The sequence below is a fragment of the Capsella rubella genome, unplaced genomic scaffold, assembly GCF_000375325.1.
Source record: "Capsella rubella cultivar Monte Gargano unplaced genomic scaffold, Caprub1_0 scaffold_6, whole genome shotgun sequence".
Classification (NCBI taxonomy): Eukaryota; Viridiplantae; Streptophyta; class Magnoliopsida; order Brassicales; family Brassicaceae; genus Capsella; species Capsella rubella.
The window spans coordinates 13216407-13233157 of record NW_006238918.1 but is presented as its reverse complement, the minus strand read 5'-3'; the positions used below and the strand labels follow the sequence as shown (position 1 = coordinate 13233157).

At 31.3% G+C, this 16751-nt stretch overlaps 2 protein-coding genes across 3 annotated transcripts; both read right to left on the bottom strand.

Moving 5' to 3' along the window:
- Positions 1-3965: 3965 nt before the first annotated feature.
- LOC17883698 (subtilisin-like protease SBT3.7) lies at positions 3966-7193 on the bottom strand. Of its 2 annotated transcripts, none has more exons than XM_023781085.1 (10): positions 7092-7193; positions 6901-6992; positions 6714-6811; positions 6479-6634; positions 5709-6382; positions 5531-5619; positions 5191-5439; positions 4999-5113; positions 4724-4916; positions 3966-4647 (listed from the first exon to the last, which is right to left on the bottom strand). In XM_023781085.1, the coding sequence occupies exons 1-10, from the start codon at positions 7191-7193 to the stop codon at positions 4076-4078; spliced, it is 2340 nt and encodes a 779-aa protein (XP_023636853.1). In that variant the 3' UTR covers positions 3966-4075. The 2 variants fall into 2 exon arrangements, with proteins under 2 accessions (XP_023636853.1, XP_023636855.1); XM_023781087.1 differs by having other exon boundaries at positions 7070-7135.
- A 4009-nt stretch (positions 7194-11202) lies between these two features.
- On the bottom strand, positions 11203-12759 carry LOC17881351 (protein DMR6-LIKE OXYGENASE 1). Its single transcript, XM_006288006.2, has 3 exons — positions 12423-12759; positions 11742-12311; positions 11203-11663 (listed from the first exon to the last, which is right to left on the bottom strand). The coding sequence occupies exons 1-3, from the start codon at positions 12648-12650 to the stop codon at positions 11409-11411; spliced, it is 1053 nt and encodes a 350-aa protein (XP_006288068.1). The 5' UTR covers positions 12651-12759; the 3' UTR covers positions 11203-11408.
- Positions 12760-16751: the final 3992 nt, after the last annotated feature.

Below are 16751 nucleotides of genomic sequence, written 5' to 3'. Positions count from 1 at the left end.
AAAAAGCCGGGACTAAACAAAAACTCACAACGAAATTGATTATGAATTAGACTTCGATTTGTGGAACTAGTCAATAGGAAATTGGCTATAGACAGAAGTTAGGTTATTTTGCAACGTTTTATATCAGTATGTAGCCAATGTCTCCAGAAAGGGTGTAAGATGTTATATCATTCTTTGGTATTATCAAAATGTCTTCTTCTGATATCAGCTTCTGTTGCTTCACCCATGCTTATGTCTTAACTAATACAACAACTTTTACAATTCCCACGGTTATCCACTTCCCATCAGTAGTCATCACATTATCAGAAAGCTTAGGATGCACAATACTTAGATCGAGAACTGCATGTACCCCTTGAAAGTACCAGAGATAAATTTTGTAATCTATCCACGCACCAATAACACATATACCATCATGACACCATCCGCAACATACATAGCCAACACCCGTCCTTTGATACGTTTGAAATTATAATTAAATTTGACCTTGTATGATTGTATTTCAATGATCGATTTCGTCTAAATTGGTGGTGTTTCCCAACCAAAAAAACCATAACTCGACTTAAAAATTACAAATATACCAAATATACCATAAAGGAGCTCAATCAAAATTTCAAATCAATTTTTTCTAAGATAAATCACTACTACAAATATAAATTTATGAGATTGAATTTAAAAAATTGGTATTTTTATGGTAAGCCAAGATGGTAATATTATTTAAAAGTTATTAGACATGGAAATAGGATCGAAGAATTTATGCTTACCAAGATGTGGTTTTTTTGTTCGTATAGTTTTGAATGCGAGCTATATGAATAATAAAACTATACTAACAATAGTTTAATTTTGAACTCTAAATACTTTTTAGGATTATAAGAAAAATATTTATGTTTAAATTATTATACAAGAAAAAAATTATTGTGATTGGGAGCATTTACATCTTCTCTCATAGTCATAAATTCCGAGATATTTGCACATAAATTCCTCGAGTTATAAATCTTCGATTTTACTCGGCCGGGCTGTAATAGGTCTGCGCGAAATGATCTTTGGCTTCACTCCCCCGTACGTGAATTAACCCTAAAACTCAATTCTCAGTAGTATACAAATACCAAACATCGCTTACCCAAAAAAAAAAAAAAATTCAATTACCTTAGCGACAGGAACTTAAAAAAGCCTCCAAAAATCTATAAAAAAGAATCCTCACGAGTATTGTTTAGAATTCGGCTCCTTCTGAAGGAGTCCTTCACCAACCCAGCATCTCCGGCGAACACGATCTCGTCCTTTTCTCCGTTCTTCTCTTTCTCCAACATCGTCTTCTCTCCACTGAGATCTTTCTCCAACATCGCTTCTTCGTTCCCCTTCGCTGAGATCGGTGGCTCGACGATTTTAACTTCTCTATTTCAAAACTTCGTTTCTCAATTTCTTCGCCGGATTTTGAATTTTGACCGTTGGGCTTTTACGTTTGTTTGATTTCTTCGCTACTCAATACGTTTGTTGATTTATATAAAAAGATCTATTTGGCTTGGCCACTAAGTCTTATGCGATCATTTCGCTTCTCTCTCTCTTTTTTTTTTGGGAGTTATGAGTTATGACCGTTTTTTTGTGTGTGTGTGGGTTTATATGACCGTTTGAAGAGTGTTTCTTCAATTAAACCAAACCAATCTTTCAAAACCAAATCCAAAACTGATTCTTTTCTCTAAATCATGTATTTTACTTATCTGGAAAAAAGTGTTGTTTAAAAATCATTTAATGGCAGTTTACAAGAATAATTAAAAAATTACACTTTATTTCTAAGAATAATTAGCGAATTACATGACTTCAATGTTTTAATGATTATGGGTTTTGATTAACGATTACGATTATGATTAATGACTGAACCAAGTGAGAGTAACAAACCGGGCGTAAACCAAGATAAGAAATTTGACTTGGATTTGTGGAACTGATCGATAAGAAATTGGTTATAGCAAGAAATTAGGTTATTTTGCAGCTTTTTAATTATAATTAAATCTGACCTGGTATGATTGTATCACTGATCGATCTCGTCTAAATTGGTGGTGTTTCCTACCAAAAAAAAACACCATAACTCGAATTCAAAAATTACAAATATACCAATTATACCATAATGGAGCTCAATCAAAATTTTAAAATCATTTTTTTCTAAGATAAATCACTACCACAAATTTATGAGATTTATTTAAAAGAATTGGGTATATTGATAAGCCACGATGGTTCTATTACTCAAAAGTTATTAGACATGAAAATAGGGTTGGAGAATTTATGCTTACAAAGATGATGGTTTTTTCGTTCGTATAGTTTTGAATGCGAACTATACGAATAATAGTTTAATTTTGAACTGTAAATACTTTTTAAGATTATAAGAAAAAATTTAATGATTAAATTATTATACAAGAAAAAAAAAAGTAATTGTCATTGGGAGCATTTTCAACATTGTATTGTCCACCTTCTCCCGTAGTCACAAAATCCAAAATATTTGAATATAACATCCTGAAGTTGGAAATCTTAGATTTTACTTGGGCTATATTAGGTTTGCACGGAACAACTTTTGGCTTCAAATTTTCACAAAAGCCAGACAGATCACCAAATGAAACCTAATGATTTTCAAAGTAATTTTCCCTATTCCGATTATTACTAATTAGCAATGCTAGTTAAGCTTAAATCAAACTTTTTCAAGGTTGAAGATAACAAAATCAGTTGATCTTTGAGAACTTGATTGATTTAAGCTTTAATTAGTTTATGAGATTTTTTCAGTTTTTGCACGAAAATTGGTTTATCAGTTTACAATGCTTATTAAGCTTAGTTCAGATTTTTCAAGCTGATTGGAAAGATATAAGTTGATTCTAGAGAATATTATTGATTGAACCTTAATATTCTAAGATTGAACCTTTTCTATTTGTAGCACTAAAATTTGTTGAGACCAAAGCTTCCAATTTGGCGTATTTTAGTGATGCTGGTTTATTCTACTAAAATTGATTGCTTTAAGCTCAATTGGTTTATTGATTTAGTGATAGCAATTATTTGTGCCTAACTTACTAAAATCAAACATTTTCACGTACAGCTTGATTCAACTGAAATATGTTAGTTTTTGAGATTTCGTGTTCTCTTAGTCCTACCATAATTTGTTGAAATCCAATAAATCAAACTATGATTTTTGTGTCTCTATAATTTGCTAAAGAAATCGCTTGTTATTCCTGATCTCGAGTTTGATTTCATTATTAGTTTTGATTTTTTTTTAGCTATGCTAGTTTGATTCAGTATTGAAGTGCATTGTTCTTTAAATTACGGATGGTTATGTATCATTGTTATTGGTTCAACCTCTCCAATTTGTATCATTAGACTTCGTAAAAAAGTAACCGTCATAATAATGTAAAAATAACTCCAGACTACTTTTTAAAATTATCAACAAAATATAAAAAGCTAGAGAACCATATCTTCAATTTATTTTATTTTTTCTTATTATTTTGTTAAAGAACGTTTTCAACTTATATATCTATTTATTTCGCAAATTTTGGTAAGATTAGAGAGAGGTTTGATGATGTTTTCTTAATTTGATTTCAATTCTTCTCATATCTATTATTATTATTTTTTAAATTCTTCTCATATGATTATATTTGTATATAGTAAAGTTAAACATAGAAAATAGTTTGTGCTTGTTCAACGATAATCTTGTCGGTCAGAGCATAAGATGCATTTTGAGATAGATGCATGCAACACCAAAGCCTTCATTGACCACTCGAGATAGTGTTTTCAGGATTGCTTGTTACGAAAGAAAGAGCCAAGAAATAAAATAATAATAATACATTAGTCGAAAGAAAGAGCCATTTTATCCGCATTGCATGCAAAGAGTTCTCTCACAACACGAGAAAAACTGTTTTGAATTTTGTTCACATAATGAATCTTTAATTATGATAAATTTAAATTCACATTCACTTTTTTTTTATGTATAGGTTCCATGAATTTAATGTTTAGTGTATATATATGCTTTCACAAGTACAAGAAACTCACAAGTCACACTAGTCACAAGATACAAATGATTTGTTTAGTTCTTTGTTTGTTTTTTTGTTTAATTCTCATCGTAGTAGTAAGGCAGAATCTGAGTTCTCACAGACATAGGAATCGTAACATTGTGCTCAGAGTAACTCCAAGTCAAGCTTCCAAAGTAGTAACCTGTGTTGATTTTGTGTTTGGTCGAGACTCTCACTTTATAAGAAACCCTTTTGGTTGTAGAGTTGAACACTAGCGTCTCCGGTGTCACGGTCACTTGAACCCCCAACGGTGGCTCAACCGTTACTTTATAGACCGAGTTGAGTGGTCCAACGTTAGTAAGGGTTCTGGTGAGAGTGACTTCATCTTTGAGGTTTGGGATTGTGATGGAAGGCAAGTTGAAATCAAGAACAGATGGTTTTGGATTGGAACAGACTGTTACTTTTCCGACAAGCTGAGAGATTGATGTCTCGTTATAACCAACAGAGCACATGTAAAGAACATAGTCTTCGAGTCCTAAGTCATATACAAGACCTGGTTTTGTAGCCTTCTCTGGATTCACAAGGCCTCCACCATAGTCAAATGGATCAGCTAGCTTCCGAGGTGACCCTTCTGCAAATATCTGTTCTCCTAATGGATCTGTTCTCCAAGCTGCAGAGTAAAGACAATATCAAGATCAGTATGTGTCTCTTTATTCATATGTACATTGTATGAAGAAGATAAGAACCTGTAGTGACAATGGCTGATCTAATGGCAGCAGGGGACCAATCACGGTTTAGAGCTTTGAGAAGTGCAACAATTCCTGAAATGGTAGGAGTTGCCATTGATGTCCCCGACAAGAAAATGAATCCTCGGTCGTTGAAAGTAGTATTCGTGGTTGTAGCCGCTAATATACTCACTCCCGGTGCTGCTATATCCGGCTACATTCATATGATTGATACCATCTAAGGCATTTGATGAGTCTAAACAAAACAGAACATATAAGGATTAATTCTAACATACTTTGAGGATTGCTGCTGAAATTGGATTAGGCCCTCTTGATGAGAAACTTGCTACTTTTGTACCAACTGGTTGTCCAATGAGTGTTCTTGAAGGTTGTATCTTCACTACAGGTGATCTGTTAGACAACAAAATGTTATTTATTTTCTTACTTATATAAGTGGTGAAGATGTTATTAGTCTATGTTAGTCATACCCATTGGAACGTATGTAAAAAAGTATATTAGTCCCGAGCTCATAATCAACAGAAACACAAGGGAAATCATCTAGACATGGTCGGAGAACGTTGCCTGGTTGTCCTGCGATGATTACACCGAGACCACCCGCTCTTTTCACATAACTCACAGCTCTCGATGCAGAAGTACTGTAAGGTGACTCTGTGAAACACAACACTACTTTCCCAGCCATTGTACGATTAGAATTGATGATAAGACGCTCACATGTACTACATTACAAGAACCAGTGTGAATTCAAGAATTGAATTTGTTCATAATGCAAGATTTGGTCCTAATAAGAAACTAGAGATTTGATATTACCCAGAGAAGCTTTCGTTGCTGTTGCCTGGATTCTCAGGGTAAACCAAGCTAGTGAAGCCAAGTTCAGGACCTGTGTATATTGCTTGACCCTGCAAAATAATGGCCAAAATCAAAATAAGACATTTTCAGAATGTTTTGAAAACGTTTGGTTTTAAGAAGTTGTAAATCTTGTTGTTACCATTATCACTTTATTGTTTCCAAGTGTCATAAGTGTAGCAAAGGACCGGTCTAGAGTAGTTGCAGCCACTGTGATAATCCAAGGAGCCAAGTTTGTAACGGTCTGAGCCGCTGGACCGGAGTTACCCGCTGCACAAACAACTGTAATACCCTTTAAGACTGCATGGAATGCCCCAGTAGCTATCCCATCTCGAACATCAGTTTCTGGATACAGAGGTTCATAGCCTAGAGAAAGAGACAGAACATCAACACCATCATGTATAGCCTCGTCCATTGCTTTCAAGATGTCAGCGGATGAACAAGTCGTTATGTCTTCATCATCTAGATACCAACAAGTCTTGTACACTGCTATACGAGCACGCGGTGCACCACCTCTTACAGTTCCTCCAGCTAGCCCCTTGTAGCTTGTATTGGGCACGTATGAACCGCCCGCGATGGTAGCTACATGTGTTCCATGACCATTGTAGCCTCTAGGGGAAATGAAATCAAGTGAGGCTGAGGAGTTGAAGCTTTCGTTCTCCGCAAGAAAAGAATTGATGAAGTACTTGGCTCCTATGAGCTTTTTGTTACAGTGAGAGGAGTTGAAAGCTTCACCTGATTCACATCCTCCTTTCCAGTGGCTTGGCACTTGTCCAATCCCATTGTCATTAAATACTTCAGATTCTGGCCATACTCCTACATTGGCACAAAACAGTTTAGCCATATAGAGGAACTTATGATTTGTATTGATCATTTCTATGATAAAAACTATTTACAAATATACACTCTCACCTGTGTCTATTATGCCTATGATCATGTCTTCACCCATATTAGTTTCATTAAGAAGATTCTTTGGATTAGAAGCAGAAAGACCAAGGTAGTCCCAAGTTCGAGTTGTTGCCGGCTTGTAGAATCTATCCGGTATAACATGAACAACTTCAGGTAAATCTGTTAGCCAAAAAATGCATTAGCAATAAAAACAAAATCAGAATGTCCCATTGTTAAATATGAGGTTAGGACTGCCTACTCGCTATTTTCTTGGCTTGGGACTCGGTAAGCTTAGCCGCGAACCCTGAGAAGCCATGTCGAAAACTATGCACCATTGAATCATAGGCCTCCTCTTTACTGTTAACATGAATGATGAAGCAAAATCAAGAACCATTATGAATATACAAACATTATAACAATGGAGAAACTTTTACCAATACACATACCTTCCAAGAAGTGACCACAACATCCGATGATGAGATTCCGTGACAAATTTGGGATCATCATGCTGCTTCTCACCTAAATACACTATATGAACCTATTGATTATCACAATAGAATCAAATTAGTTAATCTATTGGTCTTTGTCTATGTTGTTTGGTAAAAGAATGAACTTATATATGAAATGTGTCAAGTACCTTGCTCTCAGCAACGGCTCGTGCCAAGAAACTGCTATGCCCATTGAGAATTATTACCAGACTTAGTACCACAAAAATTGATGTTTTGTGATGATTCCTCATTTCAAGAAAGAGAGAAGCAATGTAGTTGAGGACTAATATTGAGGTAAGCTTAAGCATTTATATAGATGAGTTTGAAACAAGAATGTTTCAATTTCTTGGAATTTTTCTAAGTTTTTCTTGTTTGAATTGAATTTCTTATATTTCGTCATAGTCAGAGTCACAACTCACAAAGTTTTAATTTAATCCAACACACAATGTCTAAGGAATATATCAAAACAGTGTGTGCTTTGTCAACTAAAATCTAGTTTATTGAAATGTATACCTCAACATGTCCCATGCTTATTCGATAGAAACTATAAAAAACAAAATTATTTATGACATTTGAAGAATTATTATCAAGGGAAAAAATAAAGAAATTTGCAAACCTTATCATTTTAAACTAGGATTTACCCCGTGATACACCACGGATCCATAATTTAATATATTTGTTTGGTTGGTCATTTTTGTAGTTAATTGATATAGTCTAGTTTTATACGTGTTTATTTCATTTAATTTTACATACTTTAATGAATTTGTATTATAAGTAGATTCATAGATATACAGTAAAACTTCTATAAATTAATACTCTATAAATTAATAAACACTATAAATTAATAAATTTTGCTGGTCCCAAGTCAGGCCAATGTAAAAATTGACCAAATTCGATAAGATAATAAGATAATAACTTTTTTGAAATCCCCATGTAAGATATAGTCCCAATAATATTATAAATTAATAATCACTATATACTCACACATATATTTATATATAAGTAGATATATTAATGTATTTGTAGATATATTAATGTATGTTTCTAATTTTTTGTAAAAATAAATTTTCTCCTAGAGTTCACCTCCATAAATAATTTTGTGTTAGTATATTTTTTAAAAATAATCTTGTAATATATACCATCACAAGTCATAAAAATAATCAAATTTTCTTTATGTTTTCAATTTTTAAATATGCATATTATTCATTTTTACATATATGATATGAAGATATAACAACTGAGGTTATTAAGATACATTTGAATTTATGTATATCATTTGTAAGTGAATTTATCTATAATTTTGAAGTTTTTTGTCAAATTTCTTTTTTTAAAAATATATAATATTCATTTTCAAACTACTAGCTAATTTACAATATCTAAAAGATTAGTAATATTTTTGTAAAATTGTGTCCATCCATATCTTTAAAATATTTGAAAATTAAAAATACCACTATAAATTATTAATTATTAATTTACACTATAAATTAATAAATATTAATTTATAGATAAATTAATATCACTATAAATTAATAAAATATCTTGGTCCCAACATTATTAATTTATAGAGGTTTTACTGTATGTGGTTAACCCGCAGTACACCACGGAATAATTTTGTTGTAAAACAAATTATATTTTAACTTAACCCGTAAAAATATTTTATTATAAACAACCCATAAGAAAAATATAATCCTATTTATGTAAACTCAAATCCGTCCAATCATATTTATGTACAATATTATTGTATTTTAAAAAAATTAGAGTTAAAATATTAATAATATTTTCAATTAAATGTTAGAATATTACGGCATTAGTAAGAGTTTCTATAATATTTTAAACATTTCTAAGAAAGTAAAATTTATAATATTTTGAAACTTTTTAAAAATTTAGTTTTCTTAAATATATAACCGGATTAAACAGAATAAATTTTTTTATTTGGATGCCTAAGAAACCAAATTTCATGCTCATTTGTAGTTGGAAACATATTAGTCATATTTATAGTGGTTTTGAACTCTTATATAAACATTTTCCCTTTATCAAGTTTTCAAAAAATTTCAATTGCAAAATGTGTGAATTTTTTTGTATTTTTATTATAAATATTTCTTATGTAATAATATAAATGGAAAATAAATAAGATTATAAAAATATATTGGAGAGAGATTCAAATTATTACAGAGATATTTTAGGAAATTTTTTTGATGTAATAAATATTTATTTCCAATTTTGAGTTTTGCTTGTGATTTAATTACAAAATTTACTTTAAGTTTTGTTATTTATTCAAATGGTAAGGGTTTGATTATGCAAATATTACAAAATAAAAGGTTATAACTTAAATTAGATTTTAGTACAAAATATACTTCAAAAATGTTAAAATAGATAGTAACTCTAAATCTGACGGTGAGACTTGAGAAATATTCTGACACTTTGAAAAAATGTTGTTATTGGGCTTGGCCCTCTAAAATTTTAGTTTTGTTTGGTCTGGTTCGGTTTGAAAATGGTTCATGCTAAATCGAAATTAAAAGTTCAGTTAAATGGAAATTAAATTTGATTTATGAATGGAAAAAAATTCAGTTAACTTATATGGAAAGAAAACTATAATATATTTTTGGTAATTTTCGGGGTTTTGTTTACGATAAAATGTAAAAACAATGGGTTGCTTATTCCTCAAGCCAAACATGTTTACTCTTGTCATTGAGGTTCATCAAATAAACCTAATTAGCCAAACTTTAGTTCGGTTTGGTTAATTAGTTCAGTTTATTTATAGTTTATATATCCAGCCTAATAAATTGTAAACTAAAATTTCTAATCTCTTAAAGTTTGTTTAATCGTAGCTATTTTTTCACGTTTAAATAGTCATCAATTCTTGCATAATAAGAAATCCGAAAAAAACATACTCATTCAACATGATTCAAAAAAAAAAAAAAACAGCAAATAATTAATAAAGAAACTTATAAATTAAAGAGGGTATTTCTCTTGAATTAATCACTCTTGTTTTAATTTATTTAAGCAACATGTACATTCATAAATAATAATAACAAAATCAAACAACACACAAGAACTAACAAAAAAAGATTAAAATCAAGAAGTATAAATTATGGTTTCGAAGCAATGAAGCCCATCGAACTCTGGAGCAAGCCTCAGTGGTTTCTCTTTCTCCACCAAATACTTCTTTGGTGTCTTCTCCATCAACACGGCTTGAACACTAGAAGAAGAAGTAGATGATCCATGAGATGATGATGATGCATTAGAATTAGATGTAACTTTTCTCCTCATCATAATCTCAGCACAAAACGTATCAAACATACTGAACAAAGAATTCATGATTTTATGTAATCAAACTCGAAAACTTGAAAAGCTTTGTGTGATTCTTGTAATGAAGGAGAAGAAAGAAAATAAGTTTTGTTTATATATATATAGAGAACAAACTTTGCCGTATTAGTATCATATAAGGAAACTATACAAATCTAAGTTCCACAACCTTTTTTTGTTTCCTTTTTTTTGTTTTTTCTTTTAAGAAATTTTACATTTTTCAGAAGTTTTAGTTAAAGAGATCAAAACTTGTTGTTGTTGTTGTTAACCATTGCAGTATACATGGAAGCTTCTTCTCAATGTTACCCATCACCATTGCATCTAGACACACTTTACAAATCTGTCTAATGCCTCAATCGCTGCTATTGATACTCAAACATGAAAAGTTAATTATAACCTAGATGAGAAACAAAACAAACATGATCAAAGCCAGGCTAAATCTTGTTTCCCAAGGAACTGAAAACTAGGGTTTAGCAATGAACATTTCAATGCCTCAATTGTGATTCCCTCATGAGGTCAAGCAATACAAGTTCAGCTACGAACTCATCCAACATAATCCGAACCAATCATCCACACCACTTCTTTTGCCCCCAAGCTCACGTTACCGATCTTTTGAAAATATTATATAAGCATTCATTTAACTCTCTTGATCCAATTCCTTTTGATTTGGGAACCTCTAAGATTTTGGCCAACCCAATTATAATTAAGGTTGTTGTGGTGGGGGCAAAGACCGTGGACTTAAACATTCCACTTGTGTAAAAAAAAATACATGATAGAAAGATTTGTGTGAACAGCTGTGGAAGAGAGACTTTTAAAACTTTAAAAGCTAAGATTCTATATATAGTACGTTTATTATATATAGTTTGATAAGATATGTCTAGTGGTGATAGTTTTGTCTTAATGTATTTTTAAAGAACATTTGTTAACGTTCATAACAAACAAACTGATCTTGAAAAGTCTTTATTTATAAGAAACAAACTGATATTGAAATCCATACAATAGCTAAAGAGCCGGTCAAAATTTGTCTTTTTCTGAGACCAAAGCATGTTATATGTTCTCGTCCCAAGAACCACTCGAACTTGCAATCTCTAGGTTTTTACCCGTTGAGCTATTAGCTCTTGGTAAGAGCCAGTCGAGATTGATTACAAGATAGACTCTCTTTAGGTTGTTGAAGCTTTGAAGGCATCGAGACAGCTCGCAGTAGCGAGCGACCTGTTCCAGAACTTGTCCCAGTACTCAACAAAAGGGAAGCTTCTGTAAACAGCAAGAGAATCTTGTTTACTGATCAGTTCATGTGCAGGACTAATCACTGCTTCTGCGGCAGGGAAACAGAATGTTGGAATCGATAATCGCTCCTTCTCGGTGTTTACTATTGCTCTGTGGAGTACACTCTTGTATTTGTCATTGCTTATGACCTAAAACAAGGAGACACCATCACATAAAACAGAGGAATTTTAACACAAAATGTTATAAAAAGTATTTGATTACCAAACCTGCATTTGGTCGCCGATGTTGACGATGAAAGTGTTTGGAATTGGTTTAACAGAGACCCACTTATCATCTTTAAAGACTTGTAAACCAGAGACTTGGTCTTGAAGAAGGACAGTGATAACCGTTGGGTCTTTATGTCCAGGAAGTCCATAAGTTAGCTCGGGCTCGGGACATGGCGGATAGTAATTAAACGCCATGTGCTGAGCGTGTTGGCCTAATATATTGCTTATATGGTCTCTTTCAAGACCTAAGCTCTCTGAGATAGCCTCAAGAAGTCTCAAGATCAAAGCTCTTAGGCTCGTGGCGTATTCAGCTGTGACTTCTCTGAAGGAGACAGGACTAGTAGGCCATTCTTGAATGAAATCTTCAATGGGAAAGCAATGGATTCTAAGGAAGTCTCTCCAGTTCAAGATTTTGTCTGCACTGATATTAAAACTGGTGGAGACTCTCGTCGTCTTTGTTGGGTCTGCGGAGTAGTGCTTGACTCTTTCGCTCTCCGGTTGATGGAAGAACTCTCTTGCAACAGTTATCATTTTCTCGATTGTTGTATCCGGCACACCATGATTCTTGATCTGTTACATAATCAACAAGATAAATCTTGAAACAGAGTAATAAAACAGAGTAAAACATAGTTTATTACAATGAAAACATAGTAAATTACTAAACTTGAAACATAACAATACCTGAAAGAAACCATAAGTAGAACAAGCCTTAGCAAGTTGATGAACAATCGCGGCGCGATTAGGTCCATAGAGGTCCCGGAGATCGATAAGAGGGATGGAATCGCCGGAACTTGCGACATCAGACAAGTTTGGACGGTCGGAGATGGGCCGGACGTAACTTGAAGGGATATGACTAATGGTAGAGGCAAAATCAGACACTAAGAGCTTAGATGTTGCAGAAGTTGCCATGGTTTATGTTATGTAATTTGGTAATGTCAAGAGATGAAATATAAAGAGACAAAGATGACGTATAATATACTACTTCTTTCTTAACATCAAACTATATAATATACACAAGTGTAACGTTTAATGTGTAATCTTATGAACATGGAGGTGTGAGATATATATATAGTGTAATCTTATGAAAATGTGACGTAGACAATGGTTACGTCATTCTCGTATAATTTTAGCCGTTTTGCTTACGGCAACAATACTAAAAGTTAACACTTAGCGTAATTGTTATTGGGAAAAATGTCATAAAAATCCTAAACTTTCAAATTTGGGACGATTTAATCACGAATTTTAAAGAAGTCTTTTTAATCACAAAGTTTTGTTGACTTTTCCGTAAAATAGTTAAGTTTTGTTGACTTAGCCGATTAAAACATGACGTTTAGTTTCTCTTAAAATTGCAAAGACGGGGTTAACTATCCGTGAATTGCTTCTGTTTCAAACCACAAAACGACATCCTTTAACAAACTGAAGAAACTAAATCCCAAAATCGATTCTTCACAAATTTAACTCCCTAACCCTAGAAAAATCCACAAATTCTCTTTACTTCTTGTTGAATTGTTGCCATAGCGCGGACCCTTGGGGTCAGAAAACGACTTCCAACGTCGTTTTGTCATCTAAGAAACATAGTCATTTAGGCTAAACAGAAGCAACTCACAGATAGTTAACCACATCTTCAAGTTTTTAACAAAAATTAAATGTCATGTTTAAATAAGTGAAGTCAACAAAACTTAGCTATTTTACGGAAAAATCAACAAAACTTTGTGATTAAAATGACTTTTTTAAAGTTCAAGAATAAATCGTCCCAAATTTGAAAGTTCGGGATTTTTATGACATTTTTCCTAGTTGTTATTATTTAAGTTAATGAAGAGGTGTATATGTGTTGTAATATCTAAACAAAAACTGAATTGTCAATGGTTGGTTTGTATGAGTGTATTATTAATTATAGTGTTTTTATATACACTTAATAATAACACACAAAAAAACAATGACTAAATCTGATTTTCTTTTGATTTTAATTGATTTGAAGTCTTATCTTAACTGTGAAAATTATATTATACAGCGTGTAAAGCACGGTTGATTCATTGACCTATTCAATTATATACCCCGCTGCATACGTCAAAGCAAAACTACAAATGAAACATGTGATAAAAATTCATTTATTAAGGGTTAAATTATAAAAGACGAATTTGGTTAAATCTTGCTGAATTGTTGAGTTAATTAATAATTTTTTTTTTTTAATCTGGGTGAATTATTTTTTATGATAACTGTGTTAAGAATAATATTATGTATATATATGCTTATTATATTGTCCATTAGTAAATTTTGGATGACTAAACCCTGATATTGTATCCTTATTCTCTATATATATTGTATCCCATAGAATATATCAATAATAAGAGAACGATTTCCCTAAACCATCTTGTTCTTAACATGTTATCACTGGATTCTACTGAATGTTTTTGTATATTAACCTTTTAAAACAATACAATTTGGTGTTTAGCACAAAAAAGAACAATACAAATTGGGGAAATACGAGAGCCTAAGGTTCTTTTTTGACGATATAATTTTATATTTATATTATTAAGTCATAAATTTCTCTACCTGAAAACCTAAAACCGAACATGACCTGAACATGAAAATACATAAAATCTGAATACATATAAATAATTTAGGATCCAATACTCAAATTTTTATCAGTGACTCCAAATTCTTACCCAAAAATCGGTAATCCAAAAATCCAGATATTTACTCTGGTTATAGAAATTAATATCCAATCAACCTGAAAGGATCTAGACCAATACCAAAACAATTTATACCATCATTTTTGTTTTTAGGACAAAAATATCACAATACTAAAATTAGATTTAAAATTTTTCAACTCTAAACTCTAAATTCTAAACATTAAACCCTACCCCTAAATACTATATCCTAAATTGCAAAATAATTAACCCAAACCAAAGATTTAAAATTCCCTACCATTGAACAATAATTTAATATTGATGGTATTTTTGGAAAGAAAACTAAAATGATGGTATTTTGAGGAATTCTTTTTTATATATATATTTATTCTATTAGATCATACAAATTTCTATCAATAACCTGAATCCAAACAGTTCCGTATTTTAAATAGAAGTTTATACGAAGAAAATGGATATTCTCTTTATTTGATAATAAAATGGATATTCTTGATATTTAAATCATTTATATGGAAAATTGTGATTGAAATCAAATATAAAAGATTCTAATTCTGATTGAAATCAAATATAAATCAAACAATTAAAATTAAAACCATGATAAAAGTTGTATGTTTTTGGTCAACTAAACTAATAGATTAAAATAAACCGTAGTGGAACACACGATAAATTAGTTGTATAACTGCGTCGACTGTATAATCATAGAAAAAGACATTAAAATCCAGAAAAGTAATTGCGTTGATTGATCATGTTAATCAAAATTTGCGTCAATTAATAGTCATACGAAAATGTGATAATCAATATCCATATTTCTGAAATGTTAGGTTTAGATTGTTATGTTGAACAATTTTTGACCCATATTTCTAAGAAGACTATAAGACAATATGATAATCGATATTGATGGATGGGAAAATTCTACAAAAATATGTAAGGTTCATGAATCTCTTCACTCGTGTAATGAACTTAAATTGAATTTGAATTATGTAAGGTTGGTTATCCATAATTTGAATTTGAATCTGTAGAATTTTCCATCCATCAATGTTGATTATCATATTTTCTTATGGTCTTCTTAGAAATATGGGTAAAAAAATGGTTCAACGAAAACAATCTAAACCTAACATCTCATAAATATAGAGCATGCCTAAAGTCATGGAGGCAAAAATATTTTTTTTTTAAGAAAAAAAAACAACTTTAATTCGCATAAAATTGTAGTTTTAAAATGGAAGCCAATGTCATATTTAGAATAGTAGAATGAAAAACTAAAAATTTGTTATTATGCTTGCTATAAATAACAAAATAGTGATATTAAAGAAGTTAACTATGCTCAAGGATTGCAAAAAAATGAAGCTGAAGATACAAGCTTAAGTGTGATGCTAGGAAAGATAATGAAATTATCTTTTGTTCTAATTTTTTATCTTGATTTTTAATATTAATTTATAATTTGTTTCTTTAGTTTTTCTGCTTGTAAAAACATTTTAACCGTGGAAGTCCTCTAGGCCTATGATTAACAAAAGGTTAATTATTGATTCTACACCAGGAAATTTGAGTTTCGAATCTCAGATAATGCAATTTATTAACAAATAGGCAGATTAATGGATACACGTTTACGAAAGATCTTGTGCGTTGTATCATTAGAATTGTTTTTCGTGATTCCACACATTAAATATATATCATGAGTATGAAAAATTAAGGATCACCTGTCATGGATTATTGAAGGTATCCATCATGAGCATCGATAAGAAATTATTGTCGAGAAAACAATTTCATCCATGGTGGATATAATAGGGTCATTGTAAATTGTCCATGGTGGACATAATATGGTCATAGTGAATTGTGAATGGTAGAATTGTCTTTGTAATAATTCTCATAGTTTACATTAAATAATAGATCTAACCGTTAAGAAAAAAACTTTGTAACCCTATTGATTTAAAAGCATTATGTTTATCAATTTGGCATAAAATTTTTATACCAAACTGCATTATATCACATATATAAACATTATTTTTCTAATTGGCTATTTTAAGCTAATTCATATATCTTTACAAAAAAAAATATAGAAACAAAAAAAAATGTTAGTCTTGGACGATCTTGTATCATTAAGTAACATATAACACAAACAACCGACAAGACAAATGTTTCAAGTCTATGTTCTCTAACATACATGTGAATTTGTTCATAGTACAAAGCAAACTGATCATGTTTCATCCCATGCCATATCAAACTAACACTAGACCACATACAATTTATGCTACATTGTTTATTTTATTTTAGTTAAATCCTCGGAAGTATTGTGGTAAGTAGTTTTTCCTTCTGTGGAACTGATTCCTAAAAATATTGTCGAAGAAGCATCGTATATTTTACGAAA

Coding starts and splice junctions, on each gene's coding strand:
- LOC17881351 (XM_006288006.2), bottom strand. CDS start 12,650: ATGGCAACTTCTGCAACATCTAAGCTCTTAGTGTCTGATTTTGCCTCT. Junction 12,312..12,422: donor CTACTTATGGTTTCTTTCAG/GTATTGTTATGT, acceptor ATTATGTAACAG/ATCAAGAATCATGGTGTGCC. Junction 11,664..11,741: donor ACATCGGCGACCAAATGCAG/GTTTGGTAATCA, acceptor TCCTTGTTTTAG/GTCATAAGCAATGACAAATA.
- LOC17883698 (XM_023781085.1), bottom strand. CDS start 7,193: ATGAGGAATCATCACAAAACATCAATTTTTGTGGTACTAAGTCTGGTA. Junction 6,993..7,091: donor GAGCCGTTGCTGAGAGCAAG/GTACTTGACACA, acceptor GATAATCAATAG/GTTCATATAGTGTATTTAGG. Junction 6,812..6,900: donor TTGTGGTCACTTCTTGGAAG/GTATGTGTATTG, acceptor TCATGTTAACAG/TAAAGAGGAGGCCTATGATT.